Genomic DNA, 27,508 nt, shown 5'->3' with positions numbered 1-27,508 from the left:
AGATAGATTTATACCTTGCACATTCACCTTTGTCACCTTCTTGAGGAGGAGAATTTGATGAGGTAGTGGCTCTCTTCAGAATACCAACAATGGTTTCAATGACCTTAGAGCTTTCAACATCCTCTTGTTTTCCATTTCCACTAGTTGCATGCTTATGAGCATCTTCTTGCAAAGTGGGTATAAAACTTTTGCATTCCTCCTGAACACAAAATTACAAGCTTGAGGTAATGAACATGTAATTAAATTCCTTCTTGGAACAACTTCATGTGCCTCCTTGGCTTTGGAGCATTCTCCATCATGTTTTTCATAACTAAGACCCAAATACCTAGGCCTTTCCTCAACAAAAATTGGCTCAACAATGCCTTGTGCATGTTTTCCTAACCCTTTACCTTCATAGCCCATATTCATCAATAATTTGGACCCTATTCCTCTAGTGTGTCTTTTAAAAGCACCAAAACATTAATTTTGAGAGGAAATTGAAGATAAACTTGAATTTCATACCTCATTTTCATGCATATACTTGGCTAGGATTCCCTTGGCATCATGGAGTTGAATCTCCATCTCATGCATATTTTCAAGAAGCTCTTGCTTCTCCTCCTTCATGGCCATCAACTCCTCTTGAAATATAGTGTTCTCCTTCCTATCTTCATTCATCTCTTGCACCATATTTCTCATGATGATAAGCTCTTGCAACATCTCTAAATCAAAGAGTCTTGCTAAGGAAGATGGATTAAAAACATCACTTGTTGAAGCTGCCATCACACTTGTAATGCATCAAAAAGCTTCACAAAGATTCAAAATTTTTCTCAACAAAGAAGCATCTTCTTTCTTAAGCTTACACACATAAACTTGCACACAATTAAATTCTCTTTGCACAAATACAAAACCAATAGCTAATTTTCTAGCTAACCTTGGCAAACCATCTCAGGGTTAAAATGAGCTAACCTTCCTTTGATACCAACCTGATCTGAATGTTGGGAAAACTTGTTAATGCTATGCAAGCTCCCTCATTAGTATTAAAAAATGTGTTTAGGATCATCTCAAATTAACCAAAATGTGAGGATTTATGTGTCAAGTATTGAGTCTCTTTTATGAGAAATTTATGAGATTAATTAACTGTTTAAAACACATGTACAACAAGTAAATTGTAGAGAAATAAAACGCAACAAACTCATAAACACAAAGCTGATAAAGGATTAATGGTCAATTATCTTATTACATGAACCTACAGTGCTCCAATGGATTTGCAACCTACTCCATTGGATTCAGAAGACCCAAAAACCACAAAAATGACTTTCCAAGCTCTGCAATTGGACTTCAGTTGATCTAAGCTTAACCTCCTCTCTTGGTGGCCCTAGGCTTCCTTAAACTTCAACGTAGAAAAATCACATACACAAGTGTCTTTTTGCCTCTGCAACCTATTCCATTGTGTCCAGAGCATCCAAATCATTTAGGAATGGCTCTTTTTAAGCCAAAATTGGTCGAAATATGCCAAATTTATGGCCTCTTTAGTTTTCCCTAGGAAAACTCCACCAAAATTGGAGAAACTCCAGTTAACCCTGCCAAAATTGGCATAATTCCAGTTTTAGCGGACCTACCAAAACAGTCACCAACCTAATCCAAAATTAATTAAAGGTTAATTGTGGGTTAATTAACACTAAACTCCACTTAATTTGGCATGGTTAATAATAAGCCCAACCTCCGGTTACAGTGTAAGGTCACATGGGAGGGGGCTGGCCCTCTCTTTCCACAACCGCCAATGACTATCACATTAACTACAATTTGCACCCAACATATGTTAAGTGACATGGTTCTGGTATAGCGATAAGGCTTGGCGCTTGTGTGGGAAAGTTCAAGAGTTCAATTCTGCAGCCTGCCCAAATAATTTTACATGACCTTTGAGAGGGCACATGGCAACCTCCGGGCTTGCCACACGTCAGCCTCTCATTGGTCCACCTCAAGGCCTTTGACTAATCCAATGCTGAAACTTGTAAAATCCTGATTGAGCCACTTGTGGAAATATTCTAAGGAATATTCTCTGACATATTCTTTTTTCTGACTGGGATGTACGGATGCCTAGTTAGCATCCCAGTCAACCTGTACCCAAAATTTGTCTGTTTGACAAAACATATAAAAGGTTCTAACTTTCTCACATGAACTCTATTTTGAGTGAAACGAGTTGCATTGGGATCGTATCGCTGAGAAGGACGCAGTCATTCAGGTTTTGAGCAATTCCTAGCACTTTTATTTTTGAGCAAATTTTTGCCCCTAATCCAAATTCCGATCACATTTTCCGAAGAGGAGGCCGTCACCGTCTTGCAAAATCTCATGGAGGCCATAAGCTACTACCACTCCATTGGAATCATCCACCAAGATATCAAACCTGACAACATTCTCTTAACAGATCATTCTAGTTCCCTTTCTCAAATCAAGCTTATAGACTTTGGGCACGCCTCCTTTTTCTCTCCAGGTATGTTTATTATGTTTGCCCCCTTTCGTTGTCATGCAAGTCCATGATTTTTTTTGGTTTGGATCACTGAATCCCATGGCTTAAATTCTCATATTAATGAATGCAGGAGAAGAATTAATGCAAGGAATTGTGGGTACTCCGTATTACATAGCACCGGAGGTGTTGGGAGGGAAGGATTACAATGAGAAAGTGGATGTTTGGAGCGCAGGGGTGATCTTGTACATAATGCTGAGTGGAGTTGCCCCTTTTGTGGGAGAAACACCACAGGAGATATTTGAGGCAGTCCTGTGTGGGCGCCTTCGTTTCCCCATTGATCGGTGGCTCTCAATATCTCAGTCTACCAAGGACTTGATACGCAAGATGTTATCCAGAGACGTCACCAAGAGACCTAGTGAAAACCAAGTGTTAGGTATTCCCTCTTTTATACCATTAATGGTGAATATTGCAACTTGCAGTTGGGTTTTGTTAGATCCGTGACATATTAATGATAAATATTTGTTTTGTTACAGAGAATCCATGGATCACCACTCATGCCCTATGCAATCGAGGCTAATTTGACTCGGCCACAATTTTTTGGGTGTGGATTATAGAAGTGAGAAATACAGAATGGCTTATGACAAATTATGAGATGTCATGTTGTATAATATTGTAAAGCTTAGTAGTTGGCTAAGCCTATGCTAGAGACTCAGGTTTGATGCTAGCCATATCCCTTATGGTGTGTTGTTCTCCCTAATCCTTAAATCAGGCATAGTCACTTTGCTGTTAAAAATAATACCTTCTGATGTAAGAACTCATTTGGACTTTTGGTTTGGGTTAATGACACATATCGTATGTAACCCGCTTTTGAATGTATGACACAAAGTCTGATACAAAACACCTTCGTGGGATGGAAGGTGGAATTTTCATTGGGGTTTGATAATTGAGAGTTTTTGCTATGTACAATGAGGAAATGGAGTACCATTGGAATGGGTCCCCGGATAATCGGTGAAGTCACGACTACATGGTCCATGATTACTAAAGAGTTTCAACATGTGAAATACAAAATATAGAAAGAGTGTTTTAGTTTATTCTTTTATTCTTTTGAACTTGTGGTGATGGTTATGTTAAATTTTATGAGGCATAGATGTTTTGTAGATGCCTGATAAAATTGTAGGTGGGCTTGTGAAAGGCACTTTTCAAAAAGTGGCACAAAATTGAAAGATGAGACTAAATTAAACAACGTCGACATATAATCAAATACAATAATACAACACTGTGTTAGAGTTTTATCATGAATGTTCAAAAACATAATATGAGCGTGACGGATCACGAAAATATAATATGAGCGTGATGGATCATGATGGTACTGACAATGCAATGAATGTGAATATTAAATTCTGAAATATGTTAATTTGTATATGTTTTCTCTTTAATACGACTTTTTCTCACTTTGATCCCTTAGCTTTAATTGTGTATGATTTATGAATAAATTAATAATATATATGGTTTTTGATCATTCACATGGCAAAGAGTTCAACAATGAGTCTCTCGCCTCGCCCTTTGTTGTTGGTACTCAGAAAGCATACTCTAATCCCAAAAAGTGGAAAACGCTGTGAAGTTTACATTTCATGTTGAGAATGTTTCCTTCCACACAAGTTTGGTGCATGTTTCTTTCTCCTCTCATAGTAAATCAATTTTCTTTGACACCTTTTAATTCACATTATTGTTTTTCTTCTTCTTTGAATATTTCTTGCTTTTCTTCTATTTTTCATCTAAAGCTTCCCCTTGTTTAATGTGTTCCTTTTCAGCCCTCCTCAATGACTTCTTATCTTTTCCTCCCTTCTTTCGTTCTGGAGGATTACATCAGTGATGTACCCACATGAAACACATTGCAAGGATATCATTTGGGTCTTTGATATTAAAATTTTTGTTTATGGATTTCCACATCGATAGCACTGGACCATATCTTTTTATAAAAACTTCGAGCAAAGCAACTATCTTTGCATTGTCATGGGAGCCATTAACAATAGAAGTTATAGTCTTCTTATCAAAATTTGACTCGACATCCAATTCACATCCAAAGAACTTTGTCGTGTAAGAAGGTTTCCTTCTAGGAGACTTTACCACATCTACCATATTAACATTATTGGTCTTGATGCCATTGCCCTGTATTTCTATTTTAGTAAGTAATTTCGAATCTTATATCTATAGAAAGCATCATCATGGTTGCTTGCACAAATGTTTTGGAGAGCCATTGTGCTTGCCATCATACTTGGGAACATGGTATGTTTTCCCATATAATGTAAATTGTGCATTCTTATTTATGTTAGATACACGACCCAAGATGAAACCAACATAAGGCCTAGTGGAGCTCACATTCTACATTGATAATCGATCTCATATCAACACAAAGGAAATCTACCATACCCCACATTATAGTCTATCTCCAACAAACTCTATCTAAAACTAGAGATATATGCCCATGTCATAGGCATAATTATGAAATCTATTAAAAAATTTCCTACGAGCAGATAGAAGTAACAAATAGAGATACTTGATTTCATTCAATACACCCTCTAAATTTCAGACATTGACACAGTTTTATGAATCATCTCCCCCTCTCAGTGGCTTCATTTCCAAGGTTATATGTCTACAAAATTTAAAAACAAGTCAATTTTTTTTTTATATGAGGAAAAATGGAAAATCTTGAGGCAGCTTCAAGATATAAATTTGGAAATAGTACACTAACCTCTTCGCTGACACCACTTAATCGCCTTGTGTGCTTGCCTCTGGGGCTATTTGAGGAAGGTTTGGTGTTAGAGGGATATTAGTTTCCTACCTTTCTATTGGGGTAAACTCTTATCTTATTTATGTGTTATTTATGAATTTATTTGAGTAGAACGTACGAATACTTTGGAAAGAATATTTTAAAGGTGGCACTTTAGATCTAGATGAATGAAAAAACCATGCATGAAGTGAATTCATATATGAAATAGTATAATGAGTGTTTTCAAATGGGGATCTATCCATTTTGAATTTTTTAGAATGAAACAATGAATTCAATGTTGGGATTGTATCCGACCTGGGCCACAATAATAAATTTATAGTGTTTTTCTATTTATTTTATTTTTAAGTTCACAATATTTAATATAGTTGGATGTGTAATTACAAGATTTCAAACTTAGAACTTTAACAAGTATATTATTACTCCTTCAGTCTATTCTCACTAAAGAAATATCATATTTTTCATATTTATGATTTTTTTTGTTTGACCCCAAGGATTTGAACATTGAATATCATGATTTACTTAGTACTTCATAACAAATTCATTGGCCATTTTTCATACTTGTGTTAAAAAAAATATACCCAATTATTTTTATACATTAACAACTACATCTATAAATTGTATGACTAGCAATTGCACCACATGTTACAAAGGAAATGTCGTAAGGCAATAACATAGGAAAGAGTAGCATAGAAGAAATATTTTGACGAGGATGATCAATATCCTTGATGTTACAAAGGAAATGTCATAAGGTAGTAGTAGCATAGGAAAGATTAACATAGAAGAAATCTTTTGATGAGGATGATCAATCTCCTCAAGGGAGCCAAGACGACCATGATGACGAAGTGGAATGGTAGACTAACACCTCTATTGAGGCTACTCAGAAGAGAATCAAGGAGCAATTGAATCTTGCTACTAGTGAAATGGTGATGTTAATTATACCTGAAAAAGGTACAAAGCAATGTAATGATATGAAGGTTGTAGGGAAGATCGTTTCAAAGAACACAATGGTTGAGCCTGAGAGCATGCCTGCTACTGAGAATGGTAAGAAATCCATATAACTTATGCTAGAGAGTGGTGATAAGGAAGAAGAGAGATTAGTGTAGTGTTTGCAAATTGCTGAAGCTTTTATATCATTAAGCTTCATGTCTACACTGTGTAACCAAGTTGAATGGAGTTATTTTTTGTGAATAATCAATTTCCACTAGGATTCCATCTAATATCAATCACCAAAGGGTTTTCACCCAAATTGCCTAATTCAATATCTATACAATTTTTTTATATATGTGAACATATAGATACATACATACATACATACATACATACATACATATATATTGATGACAATTTAGTGATACGGGAGGGTTCATCCCTTGGAATGTGTCTACCTCCTAATCACTCTTATCATCAATAGATTTGAAATCTCCATGACTTGCTTCCATGGAAACAAAATTTGCCTCTCATTCCTTCGCGATCGCTCCTTTGGTGCGACATCTTCCTTCTTCTAGGCTACTCTTTCCTATGCTAATGCCTTACAATGTTTCCATTGCAACATGTGGTGCAATTGCTAGTTAAAAGCCTAGCTCCATAACATAATAATAAAAAACGTAGATGGCCTATGGTATTGATAAACCATGGTATTATGATTTTCTTCCCTCCTTCCCTCCTCTCCCTCCTCTCTCTCCCTCTCTCTATCTTTCTCTTTTGGGCATTAGTCCATGGTATTGTAAAAAAACTTATTTAGAAGTTAATAATATCCATGGTAATTACTCATGATTACAAATCTTTTTATATTGTAAATATTAAATTTTTATCGGCTTATTAATTAAATTTAAAGATGGTTATGCAATCATTATTTTAATTTATATGGTAACATGGATGTTAATTTATAAGTACCCCTCCTCAAGGAGCACATAGGTGACACCAACCATAACCAGTTGTCTAAGTCTTCCATAGCATGACACTCTTATAAGTCCAAGCACTTATTTTTCTTCAATCAATCTAAAATCATAGCCTTTGCAACATTCTACAACTCTCGCATTATTCGAGAAACCCTCGAAATCCAGAAAAACTCTAATAACTTTAATAGGGAGAAGGGTTACAGGTACAGTCAATCCTGGAAGCCCATCATCCACCATATCATCCAATGACCCTTGACTCGTCCCTGACTACCATCTCCTACTTCCAAGTGCCTCTCTTTAAAAAAAAAAAAAAATTCAAAATTTTTCCCCTGGTTTCCTTTACTTTCTAAAATTTTTTGGTCATCGTATAGAATTCTTATTTATTAACTATCTTGGAAGCCCATCATCCACCATCTCACCAATGACCCTTGACCCACCCCTGACTACGTCTCCTACTTCCAAGTGCCTCTCTTTTTTGAAAAAAAAAAATCAAAATTTTTCCCCTGGTTTCCTTTACTTTCTAAAATATTTTGGTCATCGTATAGAATTCATATTTATTAACTATTAACAATATTCTTCGGCATCTAAGTTTTTATTAATCTTTGTAATCCTTTAATTTTTACACTTTGCTTTAAATCTTACCCTCTTTATTATGCTATTTTGACCTTTATCTATATATGCATGTTGAATTAGTAAATCCCCTTCATCTTAATAATTCCCAATTCTCTTTTATGTTGATCCAATTCAACTAAATTTGTCATTTATCAAATTTAACTTTGTGATAAAATATAGAATCTATGGTTGTTATTATTAATTTTATAATTCTTCAACTAATAAGTTTAATTTCTAAACTAATTTAAAATCAAATTCCTTTTTCAAAAATTTAATGCTTTTTATAAAATAAATTTTATTATTTCATTAGTTTGTTATTATTAATCTTAAAATAATTACTCCCTCAACTAATTCTTAATCTCCTAAAGTTAATTTCTAGACTAGTTTAAGATTCAATTCTTTTCAAAAAAATCAACCATCTAATCTCAATTCTTTTCAAAAAAATCAACCATCTAATTCATATTTTAATAATTAAAGTCTTAATTAATATTTAATAATTAAAGTCTTATTGTTATTGTATTTTATTATTTTATGGTTTCATTAGCCTCTTAATTTTGGTAACATATCTCATTCTAATCATTTTTTTGGTTGGTCAAATATTATTTTATTAATTAGTTGGTCAGATATTATTTTATCAATAAAGTATAATTGGTCAAATATATTATTTAAATATATTCAATTCAAAATTGAGGGTTATGCCAAATTACACATAATTCAATATTTTTCTATAAAAGGCTCTCCAGCACTCAGTTCAGTGACAAGGTTTTGACAAGATTCTCTCCGATCAATAATGATGGAAAAATCAACCATATTACACAATGCAATTCCTGAAATATTTAACAATATAATTAATTGTGAAAGTCTCCAATCACTCATATATTATACTTTCTTTTATCTAAAAAAATTAAATTTAAAAAATATCTCACATTTAACCCTCACCCATCCACCCTACTAAACTGAAACTGAACTATAGAGATCCTCTCAACCAACACTAATAAATTGAATGACCCGTCTAACACGCCATTAACCCAAATATAATAAATTGAATGACCCATCTAACCGCCATCAACGACTCAAATCAGTCGGTACTCGGTAGTCTCTTGCATTTTTAACGCGTCATCGACGACTCTCAAATAAGTCAGTAGTCTCTTACATTTTTAACACGTCATCGAGGACTCTCAACTCAACTCCGGGTCTTTCGCATGGAATTAAGAGGCAGAGATAGGGCCCTTTCTGGGAAGCCAAGGACATATTTAGTTTTCAACATTGCAGTCTCGAAATAAAAACTTCTAGAGTTTGGAATCGTATAACATTTCTGGTAAACATTTGTCTATTTTGTAGGAAAAGTTCAGCGAAGGGACGCCTCAAATATTCCAGCGATGACTTAGTTGGGGACTCGGAACCATGTGAGCACCTTCCCTGAAATTCCCCCACAGACGCTTGCCTTACACTAGACCTATCCGTCTCACCATTAAAAGAGAAATCTTAAAATATCTAGACCTATCCGTCTCACCATTAAAAGAGAAATCTTAAAATATGAAACCCTGCAATACTTTGCAGTCTAGCGGAGGTCCTCCTCCTGCGGATCGGAAGCGTTTTCTGTGAATCCTTAGCTTACTACTTTTTTTTTATGAGAGTGGGTGGAATGATGGACGAAATTGGCTATGGCAAATGGGGCGGTTGGAGAGCATCGCTATGCATCCTCCTCTGTTTCGTAGCGGCAACTACAATCACTGCTCAACCAGGTCATTCAAAATTCTATATGAAGAAACAGAGTGTTCATGTTTCATCTGCATCTTAGAATCTCAATTGAATAAAATGTACTATATAGCTCAATGTGTTTTTTTTTTTTTTTTTAATTGGTTCACAAGATCTTGCTTTACTAATTAATACCTGGATGTATTGCAGGGTTTCTAAGTATTGACTGCGGAACTAACATAAGTCGTACTGACGTTAACAATATAACATGGGTCGGTGATGCTGATTACATAGAGGTCGGTCAGGCAGCGGACATAGGGAATGCCACTGAAGAATTCTATGGCTCTTATTTGACTAGTCTACGTTTCTTTCCAAGGCCTCTCAATAAGTCTTGCTATAGCTTGCCTGTGGATCCTCATGTGCCTTACCTCGTAAGATTATGGTTTTCTGTTGGAAATTTCAGTCGATTCCAAAAAATTCCAAACTTCGCTTTCTCTTTGGAGACAAAGGGTACGTTGTATATGAGAAACATAACAAACCAATCTGCAGAAGCGATACATGTTGAAAGAATATTGACTAGTTCTGGCAAAGTGCTGTACATTTGCTTGATCAGAACCTTGGAGTCTGATGATCCTTTTATCTCTGCTATTGAATTGAGGAAGCTCCAAAATGGCATGTATGGACAACCTCAGCCAGGAACGATATTGAAAACCATTCGGAGAACTGATGTTGGTGGAAGTGAGAATTCGATAATCAGGTGAACATTTTGAACTGTGTTGATAATCATTTATTTTTTTTAAATCTAGGATAATCGGTAACCGGGTGTTGATGATCATTGTTACTGATAATGTTTTTGAGATTAACCGGGTGTTGATGATCATTGTTACTGATAATGTTTTTCAGATTAATTGTATCATAAGTGGTTGGTTTATTATTGGAATTATCACGAAAATGAATTATATTAAATAATTCGGAACATCAACCACCAACAATTTATGATATGATTAATCCTAAAACAAGATCAAAATCAACATATATTACAAAAATCTGAAATTAAAAATCATTATTATTATTTCATAGCAATAAATTTATAATTTATACTGGAAAATATATCTTTATACCATTGATGCCATGTGCTGAAAAGAACGTCTATATGCAAGAGTAAATTTTGATGCAGTGTGGCTAGTTGATTCTTTTTTAATGATTGAACTTAATCGCTTTGTTTGGTGAATATCATGAAGGTATCCTCAGGACACCTTCGACCGCATCTGGACACCATTTGTACCTTTAAATGTCTCAAGCTTAGACATTGGAGAGCTTGTAAGTTCTGACTCCACATTAATCAACAATACCAAAGACCTTCCTCCACCTGTTGTCATGCAAACTGCGTGGGTTTTGAACAACTCAGAACCGGCTCAATTCTCTCTGGGACCATTCGACGAAGGAGGGAGTAAATCATTACTGGTTTTGTATTTTGCGGAGATCCAGACGCTAGATAAGTCTGAATCCAGATCATTTTACGTCATGATAAATGGTGAAAAAGGGTCTGACACCATCACTCTCCCGCGAAGTTTTTCGGCTCTGGAGCTTAGAATCCTAACCAATCAAACAGATGACTTCCAATTCGCCTTCGTGATGGCAAGTAACTACACCCTACCTCCTATAATCAACGCTTTGGAGTACTACACCTTGTTTGACACTCAACCGGCAACATATCTCCAAGATGGTAAGGGCCTCACTGAACTTCTAATATTCCAAATTAACAATTTATTAAAGGTTTTTAATTTGTTAAACTTTAGGAATAAAAAATTGACTGAGCAAATTCATAAATATTCCTCAAATCTAATGATAAAAATAGTATATCATTTTCTTTAAATGATAAAAATAGTATATGAGTTATATGCACATTTTCCAAAGATTCCTATGGGCGTACATTGATTGCAATTTTATATGGTTATGGTTAAGTATAATAATTGAATATCTGACCAGATGGTTCCTAAACTACAGTTGAAGCTCTCGTCGCCATGAAAGAGATGTTTGATATGAGGGCATGGATTTCTGATCCTTGCTTTTTGATCGAGTGGGATGGGATTGCGTGTAATCACGACTCTTCTGCAATAAGAATTTCTGAAATGTAAGTTTAAGCCTTTCTGTTGTTTACCACTCATTGCATTTATACGGAATTGTAAAACTGTGATGTTTCATGAAAATCCTTTTGTTGTCAGCAATTTGTCTAAGAGGAATATGACAGGACTGATACCTGAGCAAATTGGAAAATTGACTGCTTTAGTTAACATGTAAGTATATGTGCGACTATTTTTTTCTTCTTCTCCTTCTGTACAATTTACTTCTCATAAATTTCTAAGTTTGTATTAATGTATTTTTTTAATTAAAAAACATTTATATTAATTGTTTAATTTTTTTAAATAAATTAATTTATATTAATTATTTTAGAAATATTTAAAATTTATAATATTGAAATATTTAGTTTTTTAAATCATAATTTTTTTTTTTGACAATTTGTCAAATTTTTTTAATATGAATAATTTTATGAAATGATGTGTTATAAATAATTAAATATTAAATATAAAAAAAATTAATTTAATTATTTTTGAAATTATTTTGGGTGGTATTTTCATTTTTCTTAACCTCAAATTTTTGCTAAGAACATGAGTTTTTGAGACAAGTTTTCGGCCATAATCACATCAAAATTTATTTGTCCACCAGCGTCCAACCAACAAGTGTGGTTCAACCTGAAGACAATATGAGATCATGGTAGAAAAGTTAAATAGAGAGACCGACTATTCAAATGGCTAGAAAAACAACTACTTTTGACCAAAGAAAAGACTACCTTTGACTGAGCTTCAACTACAATTAATATAACCAAAAATTAAAAATAAATGATTATTATTAATTAATTGATTTGTTTATTAGATTTATCAATTTAAATATGTAACTAATTAAATATATATGTTTATAAAAATATTTTTATTAAACTTATATGTAAAGTTATTTATTTTAAGAACTAATCAAAAACTTTTATATATATATATATATATATTAATTTAAATATGTAATTATCTCAATATATATAAAAATTATTTATTATAATTACCATATTTAATTAAATAAGAACTAATTAAAAACTAAATATATATTTTAGTTAAATTTTATATATATTAATTAAATTTTAATTATAATATAAACATACATGCTTAGAACTTAAATATACATGTTTATAATTAAAAGTCTTTTGAATATATATAAATGAAAACTTGTTTATTATAAATATTCTGAATAATAAAAACTCAATAGAACTTAAAAATATACCTGAATTAAAATAACTTATTGTTATAATATTCAAAAACTTCAGAAGAAAAAAAAGTTTAAATGTTTTAGTTTTTAAAATTAAATATATTAAAAATTAATATAAATTTGAAATTAAATATGTTAAAAATTAATATAAATTTAAGTTTTTTCTATGTTGTTGGATGGGGATAAAATATATCAATATTTTATCACATTAAAGTGTGGATTAAAAAACTAACATCAAAACATTTAAATGGTCTAAATCACTTACAAACACCCATTCTTATTAGCATTAATCTAAAAATTATAATAACAATAAATAAATTTTAAATTAAACTGGATTCAATAATTTACTCTAAATATAAATATAATGAAGCTGGTTAAGAAGGGACAGCCTTTTATATTGTGTTTTTTTCTATTTATAAATATAATTATACTGTAAATATTTTTAAAATAGTATTGGCTATGATCCATTGATATTGTAATAACCAACCAGGGTACTTGATAATAATCATTTCACGGGATCTCTGCCAGACTTCTCCAATTTAACGATGTTGCAGAGACTGTAAGTTTCTGCTCAACATAATTTTTTGATATTTTTAATATTGGCGATTGTTTAGACTTCCCCTGTGAATTTTCGCAAAAGATCACTTAACAATCATTTTCTGCATAATGCAGACACCTAGGAAACAACAACCTGAATGGCAGTGTTCCAGATTGGCTATCTGAACTTCAAAACCTTAAAGAGTTGTAAGTCTTTCTTTCTTCTATTTTGTTTGTTTCTTTTATATATATATAGAGATATAACGATCCATTAATTATAATTTGTAATCTTTTTAAAAAGAGATATTGACAATGATCCATGGGTATCCAAATAACCAGGGTACTTGACAATAATCATCTAATGGGACCTTTGCCAGACTTATCCAATTTAACGATGTTAGAAAAATTGTAAGTTTCTGTCAACATAAATTTCTGACATTGTTGCTCCTTTCGACCACAAAAGATTGGTTATCAATCGTTTTATTGGTACTGCAGACATTTACAAAACAATCTCCTAAATGGTAGTGTTCCAAACTGGTTGTGTGAACTTAAAAACCTTAAAGAGTTGTAAGTCCCTTTACCCTTTTTCTCCTTATGCAAATTGTACATTTCATATTGCTTTTTAATGTTTATGTGAATGATTGTTACAGGTTTATAGAGAATAACAATTTTAGTGGTGAAATTGCTCCTCAACTTCTGCACAAGCATTCATTGAAACTCAAGTAATCACATATTTATTTTATTTATCTTTATTTTTAGTTAAAATGTATTTTGATGTTTGAATTTCTTTTTTTTATATTTTTCTATATTAGCAATGCTATATACAATTATTATTAATGTTCTAATACAGTTGAAATTCTAAAATTAATCTAACTGAAAAATTATTTCTTTGATGTGTACCAGATACTCTGGAAATACTTTTCTATTTATTCCTGATCTAACCGGACATACACCACAAAACCCCAATAAGAAATTGATGAGACACCTAGTCCTCGGAATAACACTCAGCGGAGTTCTAATCATCGGTCTATCGTTAATAGTGGGTACTGCTCTGTATCGCAAGAAGAAAGAGTGTGTCACAACTGAAAGCAATGGGGTAGAAATGATTGTGCACTCTGCCCCCAACGAATGGATTGACCCAACGATTATGGGTCCAAATTCAGCAAAGGCCTATGCCTTCACTCTAGATCAGGTGACGGCTGCCACAGGAAAATTTAGTGGAAATATCGGCAAAGGGGGCTTCGGAACTGTGTTCTTTGGTAAATTGCCGGAAGGAACGGAAATAGCCGTCAAAGTTCTCACCTTGTTCTCCACACAAGGAGTTAAACAGTTCCTGAACGAGGTAATTCTGAGAATTCTTAAACCATGTAATATGCTTCTATTTGTATATAGTCTTATAGTTCAATTGCTATCTTCAATCACATATAATGTTTTTAACCATAATCAGTTCAACTTCTAACTTCATTTTTATATTCTTTTTAGCCATATTTACAGAAAACCATATATAGTAAAATTCATGACTTTATTTTCATTTGATAAACAGATTGATGTTCTTTCGAGAGTCCAGCACGAAAACTTGGTGTCTTTACTTGGGTATTGCAATGAATCCCAAGAACTTATGATTATCTACGAGCACATGTCTGGAGGGTCCTTAAGAGACCACCTTTATGGTAAATATATTCTCATATAAATGTTTTCTTGAATGGGTGATAGAATAGCGAAGATGACGAATTCTCATTCACTTCATATTTTCATTTACCAGGTCCTAATGCAGGTTCCGAACTAAGTTGGAAAACAAGGGTCAAAATAGCTTTAGATGCAGCACAGGGTAGTTCTTTGATTTTCCTCCCTTGGTTTTAATGGACATTATATTTTTAGATTTTGCGTTTAGACTTCTACCTTGTTTTTTGAAAGGAAAATAATGTATGATCAATTTTCTCATGTAATCCACCCACCATGCCATTTGTTTTTGAAGGACTGGAATACCTGCACACAGTTTGTACCCCAAAAATTATTCACAGGGATGTAAAAGCAGCGAACATCCTTCTAGACAGCAATTTGAAAGGAAAACTTGGTGACTTTGGTATTTCAAGGATATGGACTGCTGGGGAGGCTTCTCATGTTACCACTATGGTGAAAGGCACCGCAGGATACCTTGACCCAGAGTATATCACACAAATAACTTGCATTTTTTTTACTATTTCATATAGTTCCTTTTTGGGGTATTTCTTTGGCTAAGAAATTATTTGGATTGTGTTGTTCACAGGTATTTTAGCACTGAAAGGTTGACCGAGAAGAGTGATGTGTATAGTTTTGGAGTGGTTTTGCTGGAGATCATATGTGGTCGACAACCTATAGATGCAAAACTCCCTTTAGATAAACTAAACATCATTCGATGGGTAAGGAATTGGATCATTACACTTTTAATGGTATTAAAAAGATTTTGTAGTGCATAAAAACTAGCATTAATAATATAAGGTTATTTACAGGCTACACCTTTTGTGGAGATGGATGCAATTCCCGGCAAGATAGAAGAAATTATAGACAAAAGGTTGGGTGGAAATTACGACATAAAATCAGTCACTCGTGTTGCCAAAGTAGCCATGAGATGTGTCAAGCCTGAACCGTTTTATAGGCCGAGCGTTAGTGAGGTAGTTGCAGAGCTGAGGGAGGCTCTCCAAATTGAAGGGACTTGCAACACTATTTCTAATGTACTTTCATAAATTCGATCCGGATGCAATGGAGAATTGCCAAGAATTTGATTCTCAATGTAGTGCGATAATAGTGTATTGTTTAGATAAGGTAGATATGTTTGTACACTAGCATAGATTTATTTTAAATATGGATCTACTATGAGTTTAGATTCCAAATGTAGTACGATAACAGTGTATTGTTTAGATAAAGTAGATATGTTTGTACACTAGTATAGATTTATTTTAAATATGGATTTAATATGAGTTTAGAATTTTTTTTTATGAATTATATTATTTAAATATTTTGTACTGTTATTTAATTTTTTTTAAGTTTACATAAACAAAATTTCAACTTTGATGACAGATTTACAAAATTATATGAACAAAATTTCAACTTTGATGACTGACCTACAGAATTAGACGTTATATTAAAGAGTAAAATGATTCTCCACCGTCAAAAACAATTTTGAAAAAGCTAATTGTTATACAATTTTAGACTCCTGTGAATCTACGAAGTAAGATTCTTGAATACACTGTTAGCCCCATGGTCATGCATTTTATTTGTCAATAGGATTCGCACTTTCAAATTCGCAGCTTCCTCTTGATTGCGAAGGTGAAAAGCGGGCGTTCTCAACAAATTATGTTAGTTTCTTGAAAGCCCAATTAGTATAATATATAAATCAGCAACGTCAGAAGGGAATGTAGCCTTCAAGACTGGAGATAAGAATTATGATTTTATGGAGCTGGTTAAGGATTGGATCTCGATTTTTAAATAGTTTAATTTTAAGAATTAAAACGAATTTGTAATATATATTATTTTTCAATAAATATAATTTACAAAAACGTATATATAATAATTTAATTTAATTTACAAATGTGTATATATAATAATTTAATAATAATGATAGAATGATTATAATTTAATGATGTTTTAATTTACAAGGACGTATATATAATAATTTAATGTTAATAATAAGATGGTTACAATTTAATGATGTTCTAAGTTACAAAGTATATATATAATAATTTAATAATAATAATGGGATGGTTACAAATTTAATTATGTTCTCTCATGGAGTGTTAATAACAATATAGGCTTGAAAAAAATAATAATTTGTAAATTTGGAGAAATGATTTAAGGTATTTTTACATTGAATTTGAATGTGATGTAAAAAATCAAATGAATTAGCTTTCAAAAATTTAATTTGTATTTGTATATGATTATGAAATTTGAGATTTCTTAAAAGTCATATGTTATTTTACATACAATATATAATGCATATGTTAATTCTTTATAATTATAAAAAAACATTATTGTTCATTTTTCCTTGGAAAAACATAGATTTCATTTATAAGTTAAACAAAATTACATTTTCAATATACACATCCAATTGTCTACTCTATAGGATCTTCATCCATTTAGTGGTAATGAACAAAGTTACGAGGGCATAGAAGCATTCTAGGGCTTGAAACAAGGTTTCAATGGTGTTTGGAGTCAAGTTTCTGAAGGTAATTTTGACCGGTTTCTTAGGGTTTTGACATAATGGCAAAGTCAGAAATGATTGACTCCTCAGTAAGTCTTAGTCACATGGATAATTTTGTCTCCAATGAGGAATTTAGATAGTCAAAAGTGGTCACAAACTAGCCAGGTGGTTACTCAACAGGGGTTGTGGTTACATTGTGAGGGAATACATCAAAGGAGATTTGGTTTACTTACTAGGTGGTTAGCAGTTAGGGTCAAATTTCAATGGCATTTTACCTCTAGTAACTCAGGGTTTCACCCCTACCTAGGTCAAAGGCAGTGTTACAGCCGTGGCAGGGTCACTGGGTTTTAACCTATTGGAACCCTCTTTCTCTTATGGTTTTTGTTTTCCTGCTCAAGCTGTGCCTCCAGTTAGATTACAAGATTTTAGGTTTGAAAACACTTTGATTTTTTCCAGGGGTTAAGGGGATTTATCTTTCGACCATGCAAAAGGGTATTTATACTTTGGCTCCGGGTAAAGTCTTAGAGGCTGAACATGTGGCAGAAGCCTTTAGCTAGCCATAAGTAGCTTTTTGAACTCTTTTTTGGAGGGAATGGTGATCACCTAATAGGGCTTTTAGAAGGTGAAGAAAAATCCAAGGAAGCGGGTGGTGAGGAAGATTCTCATTCACCTGTGAAAGGATCAATAGGCTGAAGGCATAAGTAAAAAAAGAATAGGGTTCTAAAAAGTGTAAAAAATCTTGTCACGTACAAGATTAGCCTGGGGGATGAGAATGAAATGGAGTAGGTAGACTCTTTGGCGACAAAGTCTCTGGTTGGAAGGGCTAGAGGGCACAAATTCAACATAAAGACTTTGTGTGAGTGGCTTAATTCCGAGATTTACCCAAAGGTACAAACCTCTCCTGAAATTTTCATTCTAGGTAAAGGTTGGATTCAGATAAATTTCGACACTCACGAGGAGGCAGATCAGATTACCAATTTTATATGGTCCATTGATTCAATACATGTAATTTTTAAATTCTGGAATCTGTTATTTGATGCAAGCCATGAGCAGCTTGATGTTGTTCCCATTTGGGTTCAGCTACCCGACTTACTATCCCATATGTGGAACAACAATAATTTCATAGATCTTAGGAATAATATTGGTACTTTCCTGAAAGTGGATTATTCATTTAAGGAGACCAAGAATATTTCTATGGCTAGAATCTTTGTGTCTTTGGATTTGCATAATGGGCTACATGAAACCATTAACATTGGTAGAGAGTTTAAGTGACTCCAAGTGCTTGATTACAAGGGCGTATTGTTTCATTGCAAATGGTGTCATAAGTATGGTCATATTATTAGTCATTGTAACCTCCCCTTCAAAAAGGCTTGACTCAGGGGGAGGTCAAGAAATAATTATACGTGGATCCTCAGTCAAATATGGGGATGAGATCAAAGGATGGGGATGTGGGTCCTATGATGAGGGCGGGAGGGGTGGAATGATGGTGGATCAATCAAGTTCAATTCAAATGGAAGTTAGGCTACACTCTCTCGATCTGCTTGAAGGTGAAGGGCTTTCTCCTCAAGCCATTCAAAGAAGGACAACCCTAGTATAGAACATTATTGTTCTATATATATAAGTATTAAAGCTATTATTGCAACACCCTCCTCACACATCTACCCAAGTAACCAGCCAACCAGGGTAAACATGTGACGAGAGGCTACTATGATTGGATTCGACCTCCTATGTGACCTATCCACATCAGCAATAGAACCCTCAAGAGACATGTCAGCCACTCAGACATCCCATCCCTGGGTCCCACTTATGTTTTGGACATCTTAAGCCTCAGTCGCTCTCATGCTATAGGCATGACAACGTTCAGAAACCGAAAGTTGCTCTCACAGACTTGCCTGCCAGTGTCCAGAGACCCAATTTTCCAGTGCTATGCCAACAACTTGATCCAAGCGGATATTGGTGGCCACCCGCCTATTCCACTTGGACCCAAAACACTGTCTCTTTCAGTTTTTCGGTTTCCTTAATTGTAGCACAATTTACTATTTTTGGCAGTTTTTCGGGTCGTGAACTTCCGGAGCCGTTTTGAGGCCCTAAACGATGTTTTTAGGGAAAACAGAGAGACAAAAAATGTCCCAAGCTAGCTTACAACTTTTTTTCGGCCTTCTCTCCAAGATCTTTGAAACAAGGTATTATGATAGCCAAACGAAGATTGTATGCCAAATTTACGACCCCGGGAAGTTGATGTAAAATTTACCCAAACGAGGCCCACAGTTTTGGCACTTCATCTCCTAGGGTTAGGTTTTTGGATGTTTATGGTTTTCCATTGTTTCTCAATTATAAATAGCCCTTTGAGCCTCATTATAACACAGTTCAGAGGCATGTAGCCGCCACATCTCTTCTCATAGATAAACTACCATCGCCCAAGCTAGTCTTATTTCCATTCTGTTTGTAAGCATATTTTAGTATTTGATATTAATGAAATGAAGTGTTATTTCGACTACATATTTGTATTTATGGCTATATCTGTAATTTGTTGCGTTCTTGTTTAAATCTGGATCAGTGGTATCAGAGCGGTCTGCTCTTTCTCTGTTTTTCTTTGCATGTCCCCAACGAGGTCGGGATATTAGGAGTTTGGTCTCGATCTGGTTGAACCTTTGCAAGATCAGCCTCGCAAATATCGATGACCTCCCATGGCAGAAGAAAAGAAAGAGGAGGAGGCAGGAGATCCTTTCAAATTGTTGCTCGAAGAAGTCCTCGAGCGATAGAGGGACGCGATGATGGATAACTTTGCCCAAATCCTTTGACAGTTACCCACAGGCGATGCATCTTCATCCAAAAGCCACTCTAGAGGTGCCACTCCTTTTAAGGTACAATTTAACTTTGATATTCCCATATTTGAAGGCTTGATAGATGCAGACGCCGTAGATAAATGGTTAAATCTATTGGAAGGATATTTTTCAGTTCATGACTTTTCCAATTGGGAAAAGGTTACTTTTGCACTTCTTAAAGCCTCCCCACACGTTAAGGACTGGTGGGGAACATACTGTGAACAAAAGGAAGAGAGTGAACCCTCATTGTTTTCAGTCGCACCCACTTGTGATTCTTTTTGAGACGCCATCAAGGAATAATATTACCCTGTCGGGAGCTATGAAGATAAATACATAAAGTGGACCACGCTACGGAAAGGAAGGGACCAAGATGTGCTGGAGTTATATTTTCCATACCCTTCGCACGAAGCTGGTTATCAAGGATACTGAGCGGCATTTGGTTCTCAAGTACCGCTATTGTCTACACAATTACATCCAGGATGAGATGGAGTTCCTGGACATTTCCTTGCTTGGCACAGGGTACTGGTACGCTGTCAAGATTGGGCAGAGGTTTAAACAGAAGAAGCGGGACTTTGGATCCGCGAATCCAAAGCAAGGAAAAAGCACCCCCAAACAACAAAACAAAGGACCAAGCCAAGGCAGGGCTACCCAGGACAGCCCGCCGAAGCCGCAAGCAAAGAACAACACCATGAAGACAAATAAGGACACAGGAAAATGATGTGAGTTCCATAAGAGCTCCACTCACAATACAAGTGAGTGTCAAGCCAAGCAGTCACTAGTGGTCGAGCTGAAGGCTTCTGAATCAGATGCATGTTCCGACTCTGAATCAGAAACTGATAAGGGAACTGATAAAGGGAAGTAGATCATTGATGTGAAGCCCAGTGCCATCGTGGCCACCACCAAGATCCAGAAGATTGAGCCTGAAGATCCAGAGGAGGGGGAACGCCTCTTCCACTCACAGATGTGGGTGAAGGGTTCTCCGTTGCAATTCATTGTCGACAGTGAGAGGCAAAAGAACCTCATTTCAACAGAGGTTGTGAAGCAGCTGGGCCTAAAGACTACAACACATCCAAATGTGTACACCATTGGGTGGCTTCACCAAGGACTAAATCTTTGCGTCAACCAACAATGTCGCCTTCCCTACAACATCAAGCCCTTCACGGATGAGGTACTGTGTGATGTTTCTCCTCTTAAATTTTGTGATGTATTGTTAGGACAACCATACTTGTGGAAACAACATGCTGTATATGAGTCTAGACCTCGCTCTGTGATTATTACCTTCGCCAACAAGTTGTACAAGATACCAGAGGTAGCCCCACCAACTGCCATCTCTTTGATAACTGCAAAGAAATGAAGTAAGATCATTTCCCAGACCAGGAAATTTGTTTTCCTTATGATCTTCCCGCAGGGAAAGAAGAAGGTCATGGCCACGGCTTCCAGGCAGGGCTCCTCTGCACAGCAGCAACAAATGGACAAGGTTGTGGAGGAGTATAAGGATATTTTCACCTCACTTATAGGGATACCTCTGCACTGTCAGGTCAAGCACTCCATCGATCTGACCTTGGGTGCATCGCTGCCCAATGGGCCGATATATCAGCGCTCTTTTATGGAGAATGATGAGATCAGGAGACAGATTCAAGAACTATTGCAGAAAGGGCACATCAAGCCAAGCTCATTACCCTGTGGGAGCTCGATTGTATTGGTACAAAAAAGGGATGGGACCTGGAGGCTTTGTATTGACTAATGAGCATTGAACATGATCACTGTCCGGAATAGGTACCCAATCTAGCGGATTGATGACCTTCTTGACCAGCTCAATGGGGCTAAATATTTCAGCAAGATTGACTTGAAGTCAAGTTATCACTAGGTGCCTATCGAACCCTCTGATGTGTGGAAGACTGCCTTCAAATCCAAGGAGGGCCTTTTTGAATGGTTGGTCATGCCATTCGGATTGACGAACGCCCCTGCAACCTTCATGAGACTGATGGACGACATCTTGTGACCCTTCACCAATGCATTCATGGTGGTGTATTTGGATGACATCTTGATCTTTATCCAAAGTTGGGACGAGAACCTCCACCATATTCGACAGGTCCTTCAAAGCCTACGACAACACAAGTGGTGTCCTAACTTGGAGAAATGAACCTTTGGCCTGACCCAGGTTCAATATCTAGGGTACATAATTGATGAGCAAGGTGTACATGTGGACCCATCCAAGATACAAGTCATTCGGGATTGGCCAGCCCCAACCACTCTAACAGAGCTCCACATCTTTTTGGGTCTTGCCAACTTCTACCGTAGGTTCGTGTTCGGGTTCTCTCATATCACTTGGCCTTTCAATCAAGTCAACAAAGGCGGAGCAAAAGATTTTTTTTTTGGTATAAAACCCAACAAAAATCATTCTATGAGTTGAAGAATCGTGTCTTCTCTACACTAGTGTTCACATTAACAGACCTGCAACAACCATTTGAGATTGATACATATGCCTTTGACTATGATATTGGTGCAGTTCTTACTCAACATGGGCATCTGGTGGCTTACCACAGTGAGACACTTTCAGACACAATCTGAAAGTACCCCACTTATGACAAAGAAATGTATTCCATTATGTAGGCATGTCATCAATGGAAGCATTACATTCTGGGGAAGGAAATAGTCATCCACACAGGCCACCAACCTCTACATTTCATACAGACGCAAGGGAAGTTTCAAAACAATCGCCATCAGAAATGGTCCACCTACTTGCAATAGTTCCATTTGAACATTAAGTATAAGAAGGGCAGCACCAATAATGTTGTTGATTGCCTTAGCCAACCACTGGTGATGGCGTTGATCACTGTGATCGACTCCTGTGGGCACGAGACATCAAGGTGGCTGCATCTTTACAAGAGCAATCCAGAATTCAGCAGCACATACCAAACACTCCTGGAAGGGAAGTAAGTTCCAACTTTTCACCTTCACGATGCATTGTTATGCCACTTGGGACACATCTGTGTTCCTTCAAGCGAGCGTCAACATGATTTGGGAGGTGCACTATAGTCGGGTTGCTGGACATTTCGGAGTAGAGAAAACAATGGCGGTATTGTAGAAGTATTTTTATTGGCCAAAACTTCGTCAGGATGTTGGGAAGTACATTAGATCCTACACCGCCTGTGCCATTTCCAAACTAACCATCAAGAAGCAAGGCTTGTATACTCCTCTACCTACTCCTAGTCGTCCTTGGGAATCTGTCTCCATGGATTAGATGTCGAGCCTTCCTTCTACTAAGCACGACAATAATTGTGTTTTCGTGGTCGTCGACATATTCTCTAAGATGGCCATCATGGTGACCTGTAAGAAGAGTATTACAACAGAGGCCACTGCTAAGCTCTTCTTTGAGCAAGTGTGGGTACACTTTGGGATCCCACAGTCCATTGTCTCAGATTGGGACAATAGATTCTTGAGTGCATTTTGGTCAAGTCTCTAGTTGATGCTGGATACAAAACTTACTAATTCCACGTATTTCCATCCCCAAACTGATGGCCAAAAAGAGGTTGTCAACAAGATGATCGTACACATTCTATGCATGTACAACTCGAAGCATGCACACACATGGGATGAAAGCATCCCTTATGTCTAGCACAGCTACAATAGAGCTATCCACAACTCAACAGGCCACAACCCCTTTAAGGTAGGGCTCGGATTTCAACAATTATGTCTCATTGATGTGGCCATACCATTTACATCTACTCAAGAAGATTCGACCCATGTTCAATCCAAAGCCGAAAGGGCTAACAACTTCATTGAGCGCATCCAATACATTCGCCAACAGGTCCATGATATATTGGACAGAGCCAATGCTAATTACAAGCAGCGCCATGATCAACACGGGTGTCGCACAAGTTCCAAGTGGGCGACAAAGTTTGGCTACATTTGCAAAAGGAGTGTCTTGCTAGACCCCACTGCAAGCTTTTCTCGCTCCGATATGGGCCATACACCATCACCAAGGCTGTATGGGACAATGCCTTCGAGCTTAGCATTCCACCGTTCTTTGGTCTACACCGAGTGTTCAATGTAGACCGCCTTCATCCATACTTTCCACCATTTTTGGACATGTCCATCGTTGTAGAACAACTCACATCAACAAAGCTAAACCCATCCTGCATGGAACAGGCCACTACTGATTGGATCATGGACACACAGATCAAGAACACTCACCAGCAGAAGATCCAACTATATCGGGTGTCAAAGCTAGCCAACTCCTTCACCAAGGCAAGTGGCTCACTAGGGACCAAGTTCAGTAGAAGTTTCCCCATATCATGCAAGCACTCAACATAATGGGGACCATTGCTTCCTAAGGGGGGAGGAATGATCCAGGTGGATATTGGTGGCCACCCGCCTATTCCACTTGGACCCCCAACACTGTCTCTTTTAGTTTTTTGGTTTCCTTAATTATAGCATAGTTTACTATTTTTGGTTTGATCACGGTTTGATGAGGGTGGAGGTGGTTTAACCTTTAGATTCCCTTGGTTGTTCTTAGATTGGTTGTTCTATGAGATCCCACATTCATGCTTGGAATATGGAATGGGGGTGACTGGCTGAAAGAGAGATTTGGTTCAACCATGTCTATGGTCGGGTGGTACGTGGAAGTCTTGAACCTTGTCGGATTTTCCTAGGATTAATAAAAAACTAATTTCTCTTACTTTTTCAATGATTTATATGTGGATTTAATGGATGTCATATCTCTGATATTTATATGGTTTTATGCTAGTTATAAGCATGGTGGAATGAATGGTTTATGTCATGGTTATTTCATATATTTACTTGAAACTATTAAATGGATGGATGAAACACCTAATTGATGATGTAGTAGTTCAATGTTTAAGGAGGTGACCCTTTTGATGATGTTTCATAAGTTGTTTTAGTAATTTATGTTTTGTCTTGTATCCTAGACCTATAGGTTGCATTGATGCCAAGTGTTTGATAGAATGTCAGTCTCAGTTGGGGATGCTCAGGCCTAGTCCTGAGGGTGATTTTTGATTGATCAACATTGTTATTATGTTTTTAATGAATTCTGGAAGTTACAACAAGTTCTGGGTAGAGGCCAGGATTCTGGGCTAGAAAAGTGGCTTAAATCTCAAGGTTGATGGCACATAATTGGTAACTCTGGTCCACATTTGCTGGCAGGAAGGCCTGTGAGAGCAACTTTGGGTTTCTAGTCACTCCCTTTCCCATAGCATGACAACAAATATGGCCTAAGAGCTTCAGAATAGCAGTGGGACCCAGGGACATGTTGTTTAAGTGGCTGACTTGTCTCTTGGGGGTTCTATTGATGATGTTGGATGGTTGTATGTGATTCTCTATCGATTCCACTTCCTTAAGGTGACATAGGAGGCTGAATCTGATTGCAGTAGCATCTCTCCTCATGTTTACCCCGGTTGGCATGGTTACTCTGGGTAGACCTCGGAGAGGGGTGTTACACTGTTACAAACTCTCTCTCTCTCTCTCTCTCTCTCTCTATATATATATATATATATATATATATATATATATATATATATATAGATATCTTTCTCACTCCCTTTATTTGTCTCTCTCTTCTTCCCGCTTGCCCCCTCCATCTATATCTCTATCTCCCTCGTTCTCTTTTTCTTTATCTCTCTATATCATCCCACATACATTCTCTCTCCCCATATCTATCTATCTATCTATCTCTCCCTCTTCCTCTCCTTCTCTATCTCTTCCCCTTCTCTCTCTCTCTACCCCCTCCACCTATATCTCTATCTCAGCCCCCAAACATACACACTCTCTCTCCATCTCTCTCTCTCTCTCTTATACCCTCTCTCCCCCATCCATCTATATCTCTATCTCCCCTTGTCTCTCATTCTCACCCCCAAAATATACACTCTCTCTCCATATGTATCTCTCTCTCTCTCTCCCTTCCACTTCCTCTCCCTTTCTCTCGTCTCCTCCTTTCTATCTCTCTCTCTCTCTCTCTCTCTCTCTCTCTCTCTCTCTCTCTCTCTCTCTCTCTCTCTCTCATTGTCTCACCATCTCTCCCTCTCCCTCTCCACCTTTCTCTCTCTATGTATTTCTTCCGCTTCTAACTCCATCTCTCTCTCCCCCTCTCTCTCCTCTCTCTCAATTCCTCTCTCTCTCTCCCTTTCCCTCCCACCTCCCTCTATCTCTCCCCCCATCACACACACACTCTCTCTCCACCCTTCAACTTTGGCACTATCTCCCTCTCTCCCCTTCTCGCTCTCCCCCCTCCATATCTATGTCTCCCTGTCTTTCTCTTCCCCTTCTTTCCTTGTCTCTATCCTCTCCTCTTCTCTCCATTCCCTAATCTTCTCTCTCCCTCATTCCATCTTCATCTCTCCCTTATCCATGAGGATTCAGAAGTATAAGTTGCCTTGAAAATAGCTCAAAAATAAAATTCATTAGATGGAAGTGAAACTAGGACCAGATCGTAGTGCTCGTCGCCCTGATTCCAAAAGTGTGAACGACACTCGATCCAAGTTCGTATGATCAAGTTATAACTGGTTAGATTTTTTTTCAAACTTGGCCAAGTGGAATGCTTAATGAGGCAACAAATTGGTAGCAACCCAATGCATGAAATCCAACCACCGGACTGGCAAATTTGTTGCCTACTTAAATCGTCCAGTGACCCTTAATTTCTTGCAGATTAAAAATGACCATTTGTTTTATAAAAAAAATTATAAATAGGGGTGGCAGGCTGCCACCCCCGCTGATAATCATTATATTATATATTAACAAAAAAATCAAATGGGGTTGTAAGATGCCATCCCCGCCACACCCCTTGGATTTGTTATATCATATATATATGTTAAACCGTGGCGGGCGGGCCATTCGTTGGTGAACCCACCCCCACACACCATTATTACCACCGATATATGTGTGTTCCAGAGGGTTTCAAACCTACCTAGCTTGACAACCAGTCGGTCTACTAGCAGAACAAAACTACAACCCAAAAAAATTATATTATAACCGCCGAAAAACTATTTCAATTCAAATTTAATCGCGCGATTCCAAAATTTGTTGGGTAGGGGTTGGAACCTTTGACCTCTCCCACCTAAACTTAGTTCCTTTACCATTAGGCCAACGCCCTACCTTTGTAATATCCGCCCAACAAACTTACATAAAAGCTAAAGTTTCCATTCGACTGTGGAGAGCAACGTAGGACAACATAACCCTAAGGGGAGGAGGAGT

General features: G+C 36.5%; 1 protein-coding gene across 1 annotated transcript; it reads left to right on the top strand.

The window, feature by feature from the left end:
- The first annotated feature begins 2,328 nt into the window (after positions 1–2,328).
- Positions 2,329–16,020, top strand: LOC149159389 (putative LRR receptor-like serine/threonine-protein kinase At1g67720). The gene is made up of 16 exons (XM_089434288.1): positions 2,329–2,470; positions 2,577–2,879; positions 9,656–10,202; positions 10,687–11,171; positions 11,453–11,579; positions 11,671–11,742; positions 13,251–13,319; positions 13,433–13,504; positions 13,793–13,864; positions 13,948–14,019; positions 14,201–14,639; positions 14,841–14,967; positions 15,060–15,125; positions 15,273–15,462; positions 15,564–15,696; positions 15,787–16,020. Exons 1-16 carry the CDS (start codon positions 2,329–2,331, stop codon positions 16,018–16,020), a joined length of 3,150 nt encoding a protein of 1,049 aa, XP_089290414.1.
- Positions 16,021–27,508: the final 11,488 nt, after the last annotated feature.

This window comes from Pinus tabuliformis, chromosome 5_2 (genome assembly GCF_031772625.1).
Source record: "Pinus tabuliformis cultivar Carrire ecotype Pingquan chromosome 5_2, CPIR1, whole genome shotgun sequence".
NCBI classification, from domain to species: Eukaryota; Viridiplantae; Streptophyta; class Pinopsida; order Pinales; family Pinaceae; genus Pinus; species Pinus tabuliformis.
This window is presented reverse-complemented; position numbering and strand designations above follow the sequence as displayed.